Genomic DNA, 17528 nt, shown 5'->3' with positions numbered 1-17528 from the left:
CAGAAAAATGCTAATGTACCTTTTGAAAAATAAACTTACTCGTTCAAACCACTTTCAATGGTGTGATACACAAGTAGGCAACACACTCATCTCAATCACGAGCGCATTTTTTGTTCAAACTTAACTTAAACCTCTCGTTTTCTCTTATGCAGCTGTTTCTAAGCACTAAAAAGAGGAAAACACACCGATATGATAAAACATAATTTAATTACAAAAGTAAGAAATAACAGTGGTTGCTTTTGCAAACAGCCTCTTACAGTATTATTGGAACCGTGTCCCAGCCATGTTTATCTACAACATACAGACTGATAAGATTATTTTAAAAGTCTAATCGTTGAAATAAAAATGAATAAGAGTTATAACTATTTGTTCACAGTTGTTATTAAAAGTGCGTCTATGAGAGAAAACCAAGATCGCGTGATACATCAGATTCTTCGTTTTAGCCTTGGTTCATGTAGAATCGCCTGTCAATCGTGCTCTCCCTCTTTGGCCATTTTTCCAGTTTTATCCCAAACTGAGTTGAGCCAAGAAAAAGATCTGAGGAGGTCTCAACAACTGGAGTCCTACAGGAGAGGAAAAAGAAAACACATTTTAGCATTTTGCTGTCAAACCTGGCCTGAACTGTCAAGGCCTGGACTCCACCAGACTCCTGAAGATGTGCCGTGGGATGTGGCTCCTGTAGCAGCAGATCCCTTAAGTTCAGAGGAGCGGGGCTCCATGGATCAGACTGGTATATCAAGGAAAAAAAACAGTGTGCAATAACGCTGAGCTAGGTGTTAAAGTAGGAAGAACTTCAAGCGTTCATCCCACAGTGGATCCCGGTGTTGTGTATGAGAGACACACGCACACAACCGGGACCAGTTTTGGACCAGCATAATGTCTATCTGCTGAATCGGACCATGCAGGCCTATTGCACATCAGTGAGTCTCATCTGCCCGTGATCCTGTCACCAGCTGCTGCTTCAATGGATAAATAGATATCCAGCTTCACGGTTTGGCTCAAATCTTCACACTTTTCCAGATTTCCTGCTTCTCACACGTCAGCTCTGAGGACTGAGTGTTCGTCGGCCACAGTGGAAAGACAATCAGCCCTGTTTTAACTGGAGCAGCTGAACACACACCTGACGACGCTGTCTTCGATTGGGGCCTCTTCTTTGCTCATGGATAGACTGGAGGCGAGAGATCAGGAACTTCTTGTCCTCTCCTTCCTGAACAAAAAGATGGAGAAAAAAAAGATTTGAAAAGAGAAGTATTACATATAGACCTTAACATACGATCTGTTTGGTTTTTTACATTTTCTATCTGCTCCTGCAGTAAGCTGATGATCTTCCTTTGACCATCCACCACCTGACTATGGAAGTAGATCACAATCCTGGTAGAAAGAAAATCATTTCAAGTTAACAGGCCCAACACCGACGTCCCTTAGATCATATCACGTTCACACTACGCTATGTGTGTCTCTGGAAACTCACAAGAAGATGCCCGCTCCCAAGAACAGGAAGAAAGGGTGTTCCACCAGGTAAGAGTAAGCGTTCGCCAGAACGGACAGGTTCTGGTTGCCTTCTTCCAGTTTTTCGACCCAGCGCTTCCCGGCCTGGAACATAGTTTTGAGCTCACGGAAGGGGCCGCATGATGAGGAGGGTTTGATACTGAAGACAGGAGGAAAGTTGTGAGCGCCAAACTGCAGCCACGGACGTGAAGCAGGCTACAGTCTGATACTTCTGAGATAAACTGCACCATTGTCACTGTCACCAAAATCCGATAAACTACTTGGCTTATCGGTGGGTGTGTACGAGGTTTACAAACCTCCACATGGTGTAGGTGACACACACGGAGGCGCCGACGAAAGACGGGAAGCAGAGAAGCGTGATGAAGATGGTGGTCATCTGGCTGACGCGGTAGGGTTTCCTCGGGGCCTGGCAGTTCATCATCACGCTGCTCTGTGGGCAGAACACACGCTGGCTGGGGTCAAAGTTCACCGCTTCCATCATCACAGATAAAATCAAAACGGACGAGCTTCTGTCGCCACACTACTGATTCACGAGTGACGGTCCATTGTGTTGGTGGAATAAATAAAAACAAATACATATACGTAATTGATTTCCTATTAGGTACCTTCTTAATATAGAAGAGTAGTAGGAGTTTCAGAATCTGAACTGCAGGCAGAAGAGGAGTGAAGAGGACGCCCAACCTGAAAAAACCTTCACTGTCATCACCAGGACACACTTGGACTGTGTGCAATGAGAGCAAGAGCGACGTTACTACCAAGCTAGCGTCTGTCCATAGATGAGTTCAAGGACATTTCTGGCAATATCAAATACCGGTCTCCTCCTCCTCCTAAGCACTCTTTCAGAGAACAGCCTGCCGAAAGGAGGAAGTAGATTTTAGTAAAAGACCTGGAAGCAGGACACAGAAAAATGAGTCAGAAGTCAACCTGGAACCATCGTGCTGTGAGGGAACGCTGAAAGCACAAACCTCCAAAGAAGCTCCCCAAACAAGGTGTCCAGTAGAGTGAAGATGAACTCCATAATTAGGAAACGATAAAGCTCCTGACCTACATAGCTCTCCCAGCACTGGACATTTTTCCAAAAGAGCACAGAGAAACCAATCTGAGTGACATTTGCTCATGGAACCGAGACTGAATTAGACTGTTCATATTTCTTTGACAGAAAATGAATTCAGTAAGTCGTCATACGGTCAGTCCAGAGTCAGCAGCCACCCGACCCAGCCAGTGGTAGCACAGGACCCCCAGTATGCTGACTTTTAACATCAGGTTTCTAAAAGCAAACACAACAGTCTTGTTTTCCGTTTGGAAGTTCAAACACACGTGAGCATGGATCAGATCAACTGTCACCTGCTGATGGACACATATGTGCGTACGGAAGGCGACTCGTAGTCTTCCATCCAGGCTGAGAGGTTGAAAAGGCCGGGCAACAGCAGGTTGATAAAGGAAACCAAGACGGGGAGAGCCAGCATGCTGGCCTCTTTCAACAAGGGGTCCTCATGAAACCTTTCCTTCAGGTTCTGTCAGATTAGAGAGAAAGAGTAATGGGTGCTGAGTTCATGATCCTATAGCTATCAAACAACTGCCAGCATTATTATAGGCATCATTCCAGGCTATCCTTCAACAACAGACACAGGCTGAAGTATCATCTCGTCTTACCCGGTGCATATTGTCAGAGAAGTAGAAAATAGAAACCACGCTGGCTGTGGTGCTCCCAATGCAGATAGCCCAAGCCAGTGCATGAACCATCAATCTCCACAGCTTCTGGCCTGCAGTTTTGGTGTCGTCCTTATGACTGACCTCTGCTAGCAGCTCCTGAAGAAAGAGCCAGCAAGAGAGTGCACGAGTGCGTCAGAAAGAGCGAGAACAATCTGACATCTCTGACATATTGTGAGGATGTGATCATGAAGCAGTTAGCAGGGAGCTACTGGCTAAATGTGATGATGTTTTCCAATCCTAAATATTTACAAATGAATCTTTGCTCATCAGAATATAATTGGACATAATTATTACAACACAATTGCAATAAATGCATTTTGTGAGTTCCTACCTTCAGCTGAGTGCAGATATTCTCGGACATGATTTTGACAGACGTCTCCTTAACGACTTTGAAGTCCCAGGAGCACAAGACCTTCATGGCCAAGACGCTGTGAGACTTGTCAATTCTGAAGCTCCGGCCGAATGACTTTGACATACTGTTGTCGGCACATGCACACGTGCGGTTAGAGTTCAGCCCGTGATGCCGGTGTGGGCGCCATGTGTTTTTCCTTACCTGTATACAAGGATGATGCATGTGATGAAAAAAGCCACTCCTATGGTAAAGAAGTACGCCAGTGGCATGTTGTAATGGTGATGATTCGATATGCAGCCCCGCATGGTTCCATTGGTGAGGGAGGTATTGTGATGGCCGCCATCGACCCTGCAGCTCTTTTGCAGTGTGTAGTTAGCGTAGTACCCATAATACATCACGCTGTCTGTAAAATAGCCCTGAAACAGGAGGACAAATGAAAACTGAGTTTATGAAGTTTGAGTATCAAGGCCCTATGCACAATAATACCACAGCGTGCAACCTACCGCTCCAGTGAGGAGCTCCAGTCCGTAGAAGGAGCGTTTATCTGCAGAGGGATCAGGAGGAAACAGCGCCTGAGGAAGCACCAGGAACGCCCCGGTCACCAGGAACAGGAAGACATTGAAGAGGAGTAAGGTTTTAATGAAGACAAAGTAGGAGAGGACGCCGGTCCCGAACCGGCCGCTCACTCTCTTGAGAGGCACTTGCCACAACTGGAGGGAGTGAAGGAATGACAGCCAGCTGTACCAACCCTGTCTGGCTGCCTAAATGGAGAAAAAGACAAAAGAAACTATTCTTCAGTCGTGACACAGATACATGACTCGAAACAAAGGTTGAGAGGCTAAAATTAGGGACTCACAGAGCTGTAAACGGTTGAGCAACGCAGCAAGTGCTTTGTTTTGAAGACACCTATTTCCTGTTTTACCCACCGACAAAAATCTTCCCCACGTTTGTTTCCCATTATTAATATTAATACTAATATTAGGATGAAGTCTACGTGCACCGAAAACCTGACTAGAAACTGTCAAACAGCAGGAACATTCACGACATCATCAAGCCTTATTCAAGACTAAGAAACCTGAGCAAAAGTGGGTTCATTTTTTTCCCATAATAGCAGAAGCTGACAAAGTGAAGAAAAGAAGAACATTCTGGTTTCTGTCCCAAGTGTTGCCACACCTACACTTTTACACGTTCTCTGCTTTAGTCCTAGCTTAGCAAGGACTGGACGTACTAGAACAGATGTCCCAAAAGATCTTTAAAGCCGAAAACATTCATACGTATGCGAATTCCAGCGCGTTGGAGATGCAAATGACTCACGATGATGGTGTAATACTTGAGCTGACTGCAACAGTGCATCTGCCCGCTGGCCTGCGTCTGCCTCTCCTTCTGTAGTGCTAACCCCCTGTGGGCAGGAAAAACCCACAGAGTCAAACAGCAGCACCAAATCGAAACGGCAGAGGTGAGAAGGGAGAGAGGAGTCACCTGAGATTGCTCTTCTCAGCCACGCTGAGCGGCATCTCTCTCAGCATCCTGACTCTGTCGCTCACTGACAGGTTCTGCAGGTTGTTCACCAGGTGTTCCCTCTTTCTGGCTGTAACACAGAAAACAGTATAGCCACCGCGCTCCCAGGTCCTGCTGCTCGATCTTATCACAGGCTTTGCTCACCCTCTGCGTCCGTGGTGTCCTCCTCGTTGCCGTAGCCTCGGATGCTCGGCCTGGCCGAACGAGACAGATCTTTGATGGAGGGTCTGCTCTGCCTGCGTCTCCGTAACTGCATGGTTCTGTTGTAATACTGAGAGATGATGGCTCCCCTGTTGCGACCTGACCGTAGAAAAGACCCGACTTTTAACCCTGATATCTCCATGTAATGACCTCATGTGGTTGTTTGCAAGAGTGAGACCAACAGACAACGGTTGCTTGACAGAAGGATTCGATTTACGTGCTCAGAGGACACAATTTTGGATGCTGCCAGGGTCAAAATTATTCTAACGTCCTTCGTAAACCTTCGTATTTTCACACCTGGACTCACCGATTGTTCGGCTGGGCATGGAGGAGAGGATCCTCAGGGTGGCCGAGGACCATTTATTAGCTATCAGGGGATCTGTCTCATCACCCCCCCATCCAAAATCCCTTTGGTCCTGTTGTTCCTCGCGAGGCTCATGGCCTTGACCGGGCAGGGGATGGACGCTGTCTGAGAGAGGAAGAGGAAGAGAGCCGCATTGAAAATACAGTTTCATGTTCATCGTGATCACCAAGAGCAGCGTTCAAGTTCTGAGTGACATTTAAAACTACATGATGGCACCAGAATACCTTCAACCTCCTCGGTCAGTTCCCACTGCAGCTGCTGGAGCTCGAAGGCCTCAGACGGAGCCACACTCTGACTATTCTCCGCTATTATCTGGTTAAAGGAGTGGTGAACATCCTCTTCGTCCACGGGGCTCCTGGGAGAAAGCGTGCACATGAGTGAACCAGTGATGTCACAAGGTTCCTTCTGTGTAATCTTGACCCTGAGTGGCATTCAAAGGGCTGGAAAATGGAAAATACAGCCCTTCCGGTTTTCGGATGTGAACATTCCCTCACACAGATAGGCTACACGCTAACGTGGAAATGTTCACACATGATTATGATCTTAGATTCTGTAGCCAGGAGGACGTAAGCCGTGATTATGTTGGGTAAAGAATGCACCAGAGTGTTGCTGTCTGTCTTTATGCAACAGCAAAGCTTTCAGCTAATCCTGTCGTCTCTGGTTGTTATTGTCCTCCCATTCCTCCTTTGGCTTTCAAAAGCTAATTTGTTTCCCACAGCAGACAATTGAAAACAGCAGGGAGTAACAGAAAGACTCACTCCATTCCAGCTTCCATGAGGTGGGGGTCAAAGTTAACATTCCGAGCCATTCTTATCTTTTGTTTTAGCTCCGACTCTGGACGTGTGCGTGCCTCCGCTCTTGATCAGTCGACGAGGGTCCACGCCCTCGCCTGCTCAGACCTGCACTCCACTCCCACCATGGGATCTTGTTCCTATCACCTGAGAGAGGAGGGGAATAACAGGAGAGGGTGGGTCCGAAGGTAGTGAGAGAGGTGCGGGCTGAAGGAAATAAATGACAGCCTTCTTTGGAATTCAAACTCCTCAATCGTGTTGCCGCTTGCCAGTAACCGGCATTTGAAAGTAAGAAAGGCTGCACTTGTGGCACACGTCTACAATCAGTGCGACATGATTATAAAAGCCCCATTGTGGTGACGGTGGCTCTTTGGAGTGAGTCAGATGGCAGCGTGTCACCACTGAAGGGAATATTCATGACAGACAGAATGATGCATTGTCAGTGTTGTGCATTTAAAATCAGGTGTTGGGCAAATCAGGCCATTGCCGTATTTCTGTATGACTCGTTATCAGCTCAAGATACTGATGAAATGAAAGCGTGACATAAACAGGAGATCCACTTCCTGTTTACATGTACCGCTGAGGCAATATTGCGAATACTCCCTCGGAGACAGCGTACGCTCTTTAAAACAGAAGCTAGTCAGCTGTTACTTGATTCCATGAAATCAACCGGTTTGGCTAAGCCACAGCACCATGTTACGTAGCACAGACAGGAGAGATACACCCCTCAGCTAATCCTCCGCTGGCTCCAGTGTTGCTTAACCAGAAGTGATCTGAGAGGCCCGTTTTCCAATAAAAGTCGCCCACATCAGATAATCACCTGAGAAGCCAACGTTTCATATCCATCGGCTCCGTTTTTGACTAAAACGAACCTGCTCGTGTTGCTTGCTTTCACTCTGCTGAGGGTTGAGTTATGCGTGTCATCAATCTGCAAGAATCCCACTGCCGAATCTCCAGATACATTTTCCGGCCTCTGACATCTGCCGACGTGCACGACGTGCATTCAGTTGGATCACAGAAATACTTAAACAGTCCTGTAAACAGGCAGACCGGAGTACAGTAAGGGTGGGACTGAGGATCACTGCTGCCACATACAATATCCTGGGGCAACAATGAACGGATTGGGAGAGGGGGTGGGGGGGGGGGGTATGGACGTCCAAAAGTTCATTAGCTGAAGAAACAAGGCCGGCCAGATGGTCGACTCCATTCTGTAAGAGGGGTGAAGATCTGTGTCGTTCAGATGGCGTGTGAATCACTGACCTTACAAAAACAGACGCCCCCGTAAATAAAGCAGAGAGCAAATACAGTGTGTGTGTTGTGTGTGTTGTGTTTGTGTGTGTGTGTGGGAGGGGGGGACAAAAGGAACAAAAGGAAAGGGAGGGGTCTACAGGAATTCGTCCAGTCTGAGAGCTGCAGGGTGGTCAGATTATTAATGTGTTGTGGCACAATCAGGGGAAATTTAAAGAAAAATTAAAAACACACTAATGGTGGCAGATAGTTTTAATATGCTCTTTACAGGGCGAGGTAGGTTTTTCCCTCATAATGGTTTCCAGATGTTGCATTAAACGGAGCAGACTATTAATTTGGGGTTTAGCAAAGGGAAGGAAAAGAGGAGCATTAGAACCGAGGCAGGGGTCAGTATTCGATGAGGGCTCACGGTAGAGAGTGTGTTTCCAGTCGACCCCAGTGGGCCCAATACAGTCGGGCATGAATGCACACAGACAGGTTGTTATTACACTCCGGGGGGGTTAATAAAGCGCTTCTCTGCGCTCACGGGCCAGAAATGAGGGGCTTTAAGTTGAGGCAAATCGAATAATGAAAGACGAGACCATTCCCACAGTTTTGGCAGAGTTGACATCCAAAGACTGCTGTCGTTACACAGAAAAAGCAAAAGAGCCGGCAGGAAATCTGCCAAATCGACGCGCTCCACAGCCTGTCAATGATTGACATTTAAGTTAAAATGGGCCCCGACGCCCAGACTAAGAGAGCCGCGGAAGAATAAACCCACATACAGACGCGGAGATAAGAAAATCCGAAATAAATATTGGGGGAAACAACAAGCAGCAGTCACTCACCAGCAGTTGATAAACCCGTTCTACCAGTTGAGTCAAACTTGGCTGCAAGCTCAATGGAGGAAGAAACCAACTCCTCTGCGGGGGGATAGTGCTTCTGCATTCTCAGCACGAAACTTTAAATGTTACAAACAAATGTTTTATACGACCGACAGTCTTATATCCTGTAATAACATATATGGAGGTCTACAATGTCAGCAGACTGTTTCAAAAATAAGTCTCGCAAAGACTGCCGGACGTATTTCTGAACCCTGTTAAACGGCGACACTTGGTTTAGTCCGTGCTGGGTCCAGTTCCCCCAATCTGGGCCTGCCTGCATAAATGAAAAAATCTAAAGAAAATGCACCTGAAGTCAGACAGTTCCGCACTGGTTGGGATTTATTGCTCCTGCATTAAAGTTTACATAGCTCCAAACATATAGTATCAATGGACACAAGTGAAGGACACAGTGCTTTACTTAAAAAACAAGTGTGATGTTCAGAGCCTGAGAGCCCACCCAAAAAAAGGTCACCCTTAGGTCAAGTTTGGACATAATTCTGCTACAGCAGGAGCAAAAAAAATGCTGTTAGGTAGATTCAGATGAGCTATTGACAAAACATGATAATTTAAAAAGAAAAAAAATCCGTGTTAAACAAATATTTGCATTTCTAGTTCATTTGTAAAATACATTTATTCATACAGAGGGCTTTGAATACAAATAATTACTTGCAGACAGAGTGTTTCAGTCAGTCAAAATCGTTGGACATTTGAACAGTCATATGGAAAACACCCATGCAAGAAAAGACGGACTGATCACTTTTCGTTGTAAATGGTGCAGAGCTAAATCCTCCGCTGACTTTGTGGTGGGAAAGAGCATTTCTCCACCACAACATGCATCTCAGACGTCGGTTTCAGAATGATGAAGTGCTTTCCAGTGCAAACCCAGCCTGACTGATCCTGTTGCACACAAAACCACCAGTTTGGTGCATAGACCATAAAGCCTCATAGCAGGACAGTCTGCAGTGCTCAGTCCTGAGTGCGTGTGTGTGTGTGTGTGTGTCTGTGTGTCTCCTTCATGTTATGTTGTGGAATTGTTGATGGTATTTATGTCTCTGCATCCTGTCATGTGATTTCCTGTGAGCAATCAGCCAGAAACGGCCCCGTGTGGCCGATTCTACAGCTCTGCACCTCCAAGCTGAACGCATGAAAGGAGATTTCCAGCCCCCCTGCAGTTTATCCTCAGGTCTGTGCGGGGCTGAGTTCACAGGGGAGAGCTGTGACATTTTGAGACACGCCGCAGATGCTTTTTCAGCACTGAGGGTGCAGATGATCAGGCTGGGGTGCTGACTTGTGTTTTAATCAGGCCTGAAAAGACCGATGGTTGTTTTTGACAAGGAAGTGCAAGAGAGGAACAAATGGCGGGCCAAAACCCAGACAACATCAGAAGACTCTCCTCAGGTAACAGCAACTGATACAACAATGTATTGCCATTACATTTATTTAAAATAACTTTATTAGCCCTTTTGTTATCTAAAACCACTGATAATCTAATTCCCGGGGGAAGGGGAGCCAGAAAAACAACATGGTTTTTGCTCTAATCTAATCTAAACTGGTCACCCTTGGTTCACTTATTTATTTTTGATTTACCCGAGAACTCGTGTAGAAATGTCTTTCGCAGCTCTAGACCATAATAGCTGTTTTTAGCTGAGCGCAATTTGTATACCTTTGGCTTTCATCCGTTGGCGGATTATAAGAAAACAAGCATGTAGATATTTACATGGAATAAACAATCTCGTGGGATTTGCTGTCACCCTCACGGCAGACGACGGCTCCCAGTCGTCATCGGACAGCGAATATGAGTACTACCACACGGATATATTTGAACTGCTGCCCAGCACCCAGGCAGTCCACTCCAGTCAGAACACACAGCCATTTCAGGAGGGGGGTCCCAAGCCAGGACAAACCCTGTCCAGACGGCTCAAAGACAAGGAGTCTGAGCAGCCACTCAAAAACATGGCGCTGTGCATTCAGGCCAAGAAAGAAGTCAGGTGGGAGAGAATGTTTCCTCTCCATTAACCAGCTTGTTATTAGATGAAAGAAATATGTTCAGATGTCATGATTCATTTTCCTGTTTGGCACCAGGAAAGGCTACTTCTGTATCATGTGTCATGTTTATGCTGCTACCAGGTACAGGAGGAATATGCAAATCAGCAACATTGACTTCTGGGAGTCCTGGAGGCGAAGCCAAAGCACCAGCAGGAGGAAAGTTTGGGCTCAGATAAGAGGAGCTTTAACAAACCTGTTGCCATGGCAGCGCACTCTCCATTCCATTAAAGGTATGAAATATGGAGAAAGGACTCAGACATTCTATTTTAACAGTGCTATTTCACCTCAACTGGATGATCCATTGTATGCATGATTTAACCCTGAATTTTGTCTTGCAGGCAGGTTCGGCATTGGTGTGAAGGCCTACTTTGTGTTTCTCAGATATCTGGTTTACGTGAACTTACTTCACTGCGCTCTGATTGGCGGTTTCATCCTTGTGCCCACTATATTTTATGGCAACAATAAAGGTGAGCCAGTCAGAACAGACAGATTATCCACAAGCTAAACGCAGATAACTGAACTCCTTTGTGCAGTTCTGTCAGAAACATTGGCGTTTGGAGACAACGACTCCCTTCTGGATTTCCTGCAGGGCTCAGTGAGTGTTTCTGCATGCAATGTATGTTTTTTAAACACTCTACAATGCAATTTTAACTCCTCTGTGCCCCCCGCAGGGCTACCTGGAACGTTCCCCAGTTTTCCTTGGGTTTTATGCTCAGGCTTCTCTGGATTCGAAGTGCATGATCGTGCCTCTGCTGTATTTGGGAGGAATTCTCAGCATCCTCCTGCTCAGCCTTATCTTGGTGGTCCACAGGTACGTCGGGTTACACCAGCACGAGCTGCACAAGTTGGTTTTCAAGCTGCTCATCTGAAACCTTCTGTGACAGGACGGTCGTTGGCTACAAGCACACCTGGATGCTCAGGAAACGTTACAGTATGAATGTGAGCTACAAAATCTTTTGTGGTTGGGACTTCACCATCCAGGATCCCGTTTCTGCTTCTCTCAAACAGAGCTGCATCAGAAACGACCTCAAGGTAAATTTAGCTGACGAATCGCAGTTTTAAATTAAAGCCAAACCGACCAGATCAGGGAAACTCGCTGGAATTTCCAACCTTTCTTAAAAAACAAATACCATATGTGACCTTTAACCTGCGATTTAGAAGCTTTAGTGGATAATTTCAACTATTAATTTTCCCATTTTTCGTTGCATCCGCGTTGTGTTTGAGTTCTCCCGTATTTTTCTCTGATGGAGCTCAGCTGCTCCTGGAGGAGCAGAGGTTCTCCATGCAGGTGGCTCAGAGGAAGCTGGGACAAAAGGTGCGGCTTTACCTGCTGAGGTTTATTCTCAATGTGTTCGTCCTGAGTGTGCTGGGCGGAGCCTTCTACCTCATCTATTTTGCGATCCGTGTTAGGGTCGATGGGGTGAGTCAGTGAATTTGCATTCTTGACCAAAGTGTTTCTTAATTTTAACCTCTCATTTCCGGGTCCTGGGTCGGTTTCTTTTAGAGCAAGTACCACTGGGTGATCAGTCTGGTTGTTGAGTACCTCCCCCCCATCACCATCACCTTTGTCAATCTGCTCCTGCCGCACATATTCCGTAAGATCTCATCGTTTGAAGACTACTCCTTCACCATGCAGGTCAATGCTACGCTGTTGAGGTAAGATCCATGGATATGAAGACAAGAGCAGCACAAATGTTTGCCATTTACGCTGCGTTTCCTTCAGGAGTATCTTTCTGAAGCTGGCCTCGCTCGGCATCTATTTATTCTTCATCTTCACTCCAGATGGTCCAAGTGTAAGTCAGGAGTTCTCGGTTTGGGGGGGGGGGGGGGGGGGGGGGGCTGCATCAGTCGTGTCGTTCATGGTCTGCTGCTTTTTCAGTGCAGGGAGAAAGATTTGGGTAAAGAGATGTACAAACTGAGCGTCTTCAACTTCCTCGCCACGTTCTGCAATGCTTTTCTGTTCAACTTCCCCAGGAAGTGAGTTTTTCAAAATAAGAACTTCAAACTAACATCAAAGTTCAACTATAGGAAAATTTACACACTTTTCTGCCAGGTTATTGCAGGAATCCTGCCCGTCCTCCCTGCTTGCCCGGTTGTGTGGCAAACAGCGCTTCCTGATCCCGTTCAACATCTTAGATCTGGTGTATGGGCAAACGGTGTCATGGATGGGGGTGTACTACTGCCCCCTGCTGCCTCTGATTGGAACTATCACGCTGGTAGCCACATTCTACATCAAAAAGGTAAGGGAAATATAGAGTCTATATATATCATAAACAAATAAAATGACAGCATTTGTTTGTCCATATAATATAAGGCGATTGACCTGTGTCAACTCCAGGCCTAGCAACCAGTTAGCTTCCACAGGAATGTGCTGTCACATTTGCCAGCGGTGTGGTCCTCTCTCTCTTCAGTTCACAGTCCTGAGGTGCTGCGTGCCAGAGCAGAGGATGTTTCGAGCCTCCAACTCCTCCGTTTTGTTTCACTTCATGCTGCTGCTGGGTCTCACCATGGCTGCAGTCACACTGGGCTTCTACTTATACCTGGAAGCACCAGGAAACCAAGACATAAATTGGTATTATTATTATTATTATTATATTTTCCACATAGGTTGCAGTTAAACACCGTAGCTGGAGTGCTTATAGTTTGTTCCTCCTGTTCCCGCTGCAGCTCCAAAAACAACAAAACGATGTTTACTATCGTGGAAGAGTGCGTGACCAGTCTCCCCGACCAACAACAGAAGATTCTGAGATACTTCACCTCGGAGGCCTTTGCGCTGCCTCTCCTGCTGGCTGAGGTGTAAGTGTTCAAATTCAAGTTACCATCACTGGAAACAAGCGGCTCCGGTGTTCACGAGTTCATCATGTGATTGGCACCTGTTTCAGTGTACTTTTGACGTCCTACGTGTCTCGGGGACGAGCCAATCAGAAGACCATCGAGAGACTGAAAGACATGCTGGTTATGGTGAGACAGATCCTACCGACCAGCAGATCTGATCGTTGTGTGTGTTCCCTTTAAGAGTTTACTCCTTTTCTCCAACAGAGCAGCTCAGATAAGCGTTTCCTGGTGAATCAGCACGCCACCATTGTCAAACAATGATTCGACGCCCCTACAATCCTGGAAAGGACTCGCTTGGCATTGAATTTTACAAGGAAACATAAATATTCTGTAACCGAAGTGTCATTTTGTTGTTTTTTTTAAAAAAAAATTCTGTTTGGAGCTTTGCTTTTCATCAGTTATTTTTGAAGCCTCGTAATAAGAATTGCACTTTAATATACCCTGCCAGTGTTACCTGACAATAACGATAATGAATTCAGTGTTCAGCTATTTAGAAAATAAGTCTTGCTTGCAAATATGATGTTTTTCCAACCTGCTCAACTTCATTAAAGTCAGTAAGCTCAATTTGTCTCAGCCTGCGTTAAAACAACACCAAAAGTGAAGCGCAGTGTGTTATCTGTTGGTAACACATGTGTGACACCCCCAGAGTTTACGTGCACAGACCCACACATGCACAAACTGGACCGAAACGGGGAAACAATGTTAGAGACAAATAGCGATCACGGTTATGAAGCATCTACAGACTCCGCACTTGGTGCCAATTTTGGGTATGTACGGTTATTTTCGTTATTTAAGTTATCAATGTACCGTAAAGAAATAGTTCAGTCGTCTAATCATGTGACCGTGTTGATGATTTTCAGCTGCAGCCTGTTTGTTCCTCAAAACAAGTAAGGTTCCTATTTTGTTTGAATCCCGTATTCCCGAGACTTAGTTTCTGATTTTTATTCTTATTTTTTTCTGCTTCTTCCCCATAATTTTACTCGAATCTGCTCATACTCGCATGGGCAAATATCAAAACTGTCAATATTTTGTTTTTCATTAGTCTCCCCTCAACCGGTGCTGACGGGCCCTGACCTGGCTTACATCGGCTCCCGTGTGACGTTCCGGTGCCATTGGCCTGACTCTTCTCCACCGATCCTCTACGAGCTAATGATGGACGGGATCCCAGTCGGGATGGACAGTGTTTACGAAGGGAACCAATCAGTGCCATTCGTCCTGAAAGTCACTGCCAAGTCGGAGGGATCGTACCTCTGCAAGGCGTCGGGAAAAACGCACACAGGACTCAGCAACAGCATCCAGCTGAGCGTCGTCAGTGAGTGCAATTATCTTCCCACAACTTCAGACAGTCTCTCCAAACCTTACCTTTTCCACCATTCCAGCGCCACCGTCAAACACCAGAGTGTTTTCCGAACCCTTCCCGCCCGTGGCGTACGAGGGGTCACGCGTCGTGCTGAGCTGCAACGCCGCCCGGGGCTCGCACCTGTCCTACACCTGGTTTTTCAACAGGCGTGAGGTGACCTGGAATTCTTCCTTCGTCAAAACCAGCGGGAACAATCTCACCATGGAGAAGGTGACGTTACAGGACGCTGGGACCTATTCTTGCATGGCTCAGTCCAGGGTACAAAACACCGAGAGGGTTTCCAGCAGCACAGAGGTCCTATTGACTGTTAAAGGTGTGTGTGTGTGTGTGTGTGTGTGTGTGACCAAATCTATCCATCACAGAACGATAAGTGTGTTTGCTGTGTCTCTGTAATGCTCCACCTTTGCCCTTTGTTGTCTTTCTTTCAGTCCGAGTTTCCAAACCGAGGATTTCTTTCTCCATTTCCAAAGAGGGCAATGATTACCTGGGTAATGTAACCTGCTGGTCCTCTAAAGGGACCCCCCCGGTCAACTTCTCCCTTACATTAGATGGCAGGGAATTCGGTCGTTCCACAGCGACCGACTCCCTCACCGCCTGGTTCCCCGTCACCATGGCGCCAGAGCTGGATATGGGGATGGCTCAGTGTAGGGCCACTAACCCGGTGCAGGATCTTGTGAGCGAACCTGTCACGCTGGTCGTGGGTACGAGCGCACGGCTTTTCTCTGTGGCTGTCTGTTCTTCTCAGTTGACAGTCTTTCTCCCCCCCCGTCGGTGCAGTCCCAGTCGGGGGCGATGTGATTGTGGAGGTGGATTATCTCTACGGAGTGGATTCCACACTGGCGGCGGTCCGGCTGAGCTGTCGCATCGGCAGGGGGACTTTCCCTCATGTGTCCTGGCTGCTGAATGCTTCCGTCCTCTCTGAGACACCCGTGGACCCTCACGGACAGCCGCTCCTGTCTCACTATGGCCTCGCAGACAGTGGGAGAACGCTGTTTCTGACCAGTCTGGGCCCAGAGGAGTCTGGGTATTACCGCTGCCGAGCCAGGGACAGCTATGATGGCTCCGGGCCCTGGGTGGAGAGCGAAGCCGTGTTGGTTAAAGTCACAGGTGACCAAATAAACGGTGTAATAAAAGTGATCTTAAAGCAGGAGACATTTTTACAGTAAACTATCCAACTTCAGGACATTACAGGAAATTTCAATGTTCCTTTATTTCTAGTACAATAAATCATGGAAAAGACACCCAATAATGTATTTTATGTTATGCAGAGTCCCATAGTTACAGAACCAGGGTTATTTTGGACTTGTGCGTAAGGAACTTTCAACCGCCCTCAAGTAATTTAGACATTTAGATTATGTTTAATCAACAGAGGCTTCTGATATTGAACATAATTGCTCAGTATCATGTGTTATTATTGACCTCATTTGTTCACCTCAGCTTGCTAATTATTCTAATCAAGACTCCTTTCGTGTTTTCTTGTGCCTTTTTTATAAATGCTCTTTAACACATGACACTGCGTACTCAGACAAGGCCCTTAACTCTTCGCCTGCAGCAGTGTCGCCCGTTGACACACCACCAAGTAAACGGCACATATTCCATTTTGAAGTGCTTTACAGGCTGCCGGGACAGTATGTTGTTCTTTACTGGCCTTGTCCCATCTATTCCAGAGTTTCCCATCACTACCATAGAGAGCATTACTATCGCGTTCTGCCTCCTCCTCCTTCTGTCTCTGGTGCTAAGTGTCTTCTGCCTGCGCAAGATGTACCTTCAAGGTGTGTGTGTGACATCAACAGACTGGATGTGTTACCGTTATAAAAGCTGTTGTGACATTAAATGTTTGCTTCTTCCACTTTCACAGCTCACAGCCACAGTGCTTCAGAGTAAGATTTCTCCTTCTGGAACTCAGAACCTTTCTTTTTTAATGGGTCGCGGACTCAACCCAACCTGTTCTTTCAGCTATGAAGCTTTTCATCTGTCTTCGTCCATGTCCCAGTCACGACCTGCAGAAGACACTACGTACTTCTCAGCCAGCGATGTCCAAAAATAAATCCTCAGTAATAACATCCTAACCAGGCTATATTGATGACCGTGGAACGTTTACTGCACCCTGCCACCCTCTGGTCACATTGTGTACTACAACATCAACACAATTTACATGTATTGATACACAAATCTGCAACAGCAGCCGATTATATGTCACTTTAATGCAAGAATAGCTCAGTATCAGGAATGCAATGTAATTTGTAATTACCCATTTAACCTTGTATTTAAGCTGCATTATTGAAACCTAGAGGCAATCAAATAATTTGTTGTGCTTTTTCATTTTTAGAGTGAAACATGTCAAGGAAATCCCCATGGTAACTAAAACCAGTTCATCCAAAGACACACATATTGTGTTCATTGTCACCAAGAGAACTTTTGTAGTATCCAGAAGGAAAGGGGAAACTAGTAGCTTAATATTTTAATATATGTAGCTGAGCACAATTGATCTCCTGTATCTCTCAGACTGTGTGTGATGCGGAAGGACGCATGTTGTCTCACAGATGTCGGCACGATACGGGAAGAAGTTGATTTTCCAGTAAATGTAGACTGTCACATCGTTTATTGCAAATAAATTTTTGTGATTTCACTGGAACTTGCGTCTTGGCTTTAATTGCTCGAAGTTCTCTGATACGATTATGAGGGTTTTTCATTGCTGAAATGACGTAAACATTGCATAAACGGAGGG

The 17528-nt window shown here is 46.2% G+C and overlaps 3 protein-coding genes across 6 annotated transcripts; 2 read left to right on the top strand and 1 right to left on the bottom strand.

Moving 5' to 3' along the window:
• Nucleotides 1-188: 188 nt before the first annotated feature.
• On the bottom strand, nucleotides 189-8582 carry tmc6b (transmembrane channel-like 6b). The gene is made up of 22 exons (XM_011612472.2): nucleotides 8524-8582; nucleotides 7321-7482; nucleotides 6416-6595; nucleotides 5882-6012; nucleotides 5601-5762; nucleotides 5237-5392; nucleotides 5054-5162; nucleotides 4889-4973; nucleotides 4078-4335; nucleotides 3776-3990; nucleotides 3554-3698; nucleotides 3163-3318; nucleotides 2854-3023; nucleotides 2695-2776; nucleotides 2475-2572; nucleotides 2265-2360; nucleotides 2115-2190; nucleotides 1806-1939; nucleotides 1472-1648; nucleotides 1293-1371; nucleotides 1121-1207; nucleotides 189-563 (listed from the first exon to the last, which is right to left on the bottom strand). Exons 3-22 carry the CDS (start codon nucleotides 6463-6465, stop codon nucleotides 549-551), a joined length of 2481 nt encoding a protein of 826 aa, XP_011610774.2. The 5' UTR covers nucleotides 6466-6595; nucleotides 7321-7482; nucleotides 8524-8582; the 3' UTR covers nucleotides 189-548.
• A 1057-nt stretch (nucleotides 8583-9639) lies between these two features.
• Nucleotides 9640-14004, top strand: tmc8 (transmembrane channel-like 8). Of its 3 annotated transcripts, none has more exons than XM_029851473.1 (16): nucleotides 9640-9957; nucleotides 10322-10547; nucleotides 10687-10835; nucleotides 10944-11072; nucleotides 11139-11200; nucleotides 11277-11416; nucleotides 11490-11637; nucleotides 11861-12025; nucleotides 12110-12261; nucleotides 12329-12398; nucleotides 12485-12582; nucleotides 12659-12845; nucleotides 13017-13177; nucleotides 13273-13401; nucleotides 13488-13566; nucleotides 13650-14004. In XM_029851473.1, the coding sequence occupies exons 1-16, from the start codon at nucleotides 9915-9917 to the stop codon at nucleotides 13656-13658; spliced, it is 1947 nt and encodes a 648-aa protein (XP_029707333.1). In that variant the 5' UTR covers nucleotides 9640-9914; the 3' UTR covers nucleotides 13659-14004. The 3 variants fall into 3 exon arrangements, with proteins under 3 accessions (XP_029707333.1, XP_011610777.2, XP_029707334.1); XM_011612475.2 differs by having other exon boundaries at nucleotides 9641-9957; nucleotides 13645-14004; XM_029851474.1 differs by lacking the exon at nucleotides 10322-10547 and having other exon boundaries at nucleotides 9641-9957; nucleotides 13645-14004.
• Nucleotides 14005-14028: 24 nt separating this feature from the next.
• Nucleotides 14029-17435, top strand: LOC105417637 (Fc receptor-like protein 5). Of its 2 annotated transcripts, XM_011612473.2 has the most exons (10): nucleotides 14029-14207; nucleotides 14301-14327; nucleotides 14483-14752; nucleotides 14820-15113; nucleotides 15229-15501; nucleotides 15578-15907; nucleotides 16326-16379; nucleotides 16468-16572; nucleotides 16659-16680; nucleotides 16757-17435. In XM_011612473.2, exons 1-10 carry the CDS (start codon nucleotides 14168-14170, stop codon nucleotides 16845-16847), a joined length of 1506 nt encoding a protein of 501 aa, XP_011610775.1. In that variant the 5' UTR covers nucleotides 14029-14167; the 3' UTR covers nucleotides 16848-17435. The 2 variants fall into 2 exon arrangements, with proteins under 2 accessions (XP_011610775.1, XP_011610776.1); XM_011612474.2 differs by lacking the exon at nucleotides 16326-16379.
• Nucleotides 17436-17528: the final 93 nt, after the last annotated feature.

The sequence above is a fragment of the Takifugu rubripes genome, chromosome 17 (genome assembly GCF_901000725.2).
Source record: "Takifugu rubripes chromosome 17, fTakRub1.2, whole genome shotgun sequence".
Lineage (NCBI taxonomy): Eukaryota > Metazoa > Chordata > Actinopteri > Tetraodontiformes > Tetraodontidae > Takifugu > Takifugu rubripes.
The sequence above is the reverse complement of the archived record's forward strand: the minus strand, read 5'-3'. Positions and strand labels throughout refer to the sequence as shown.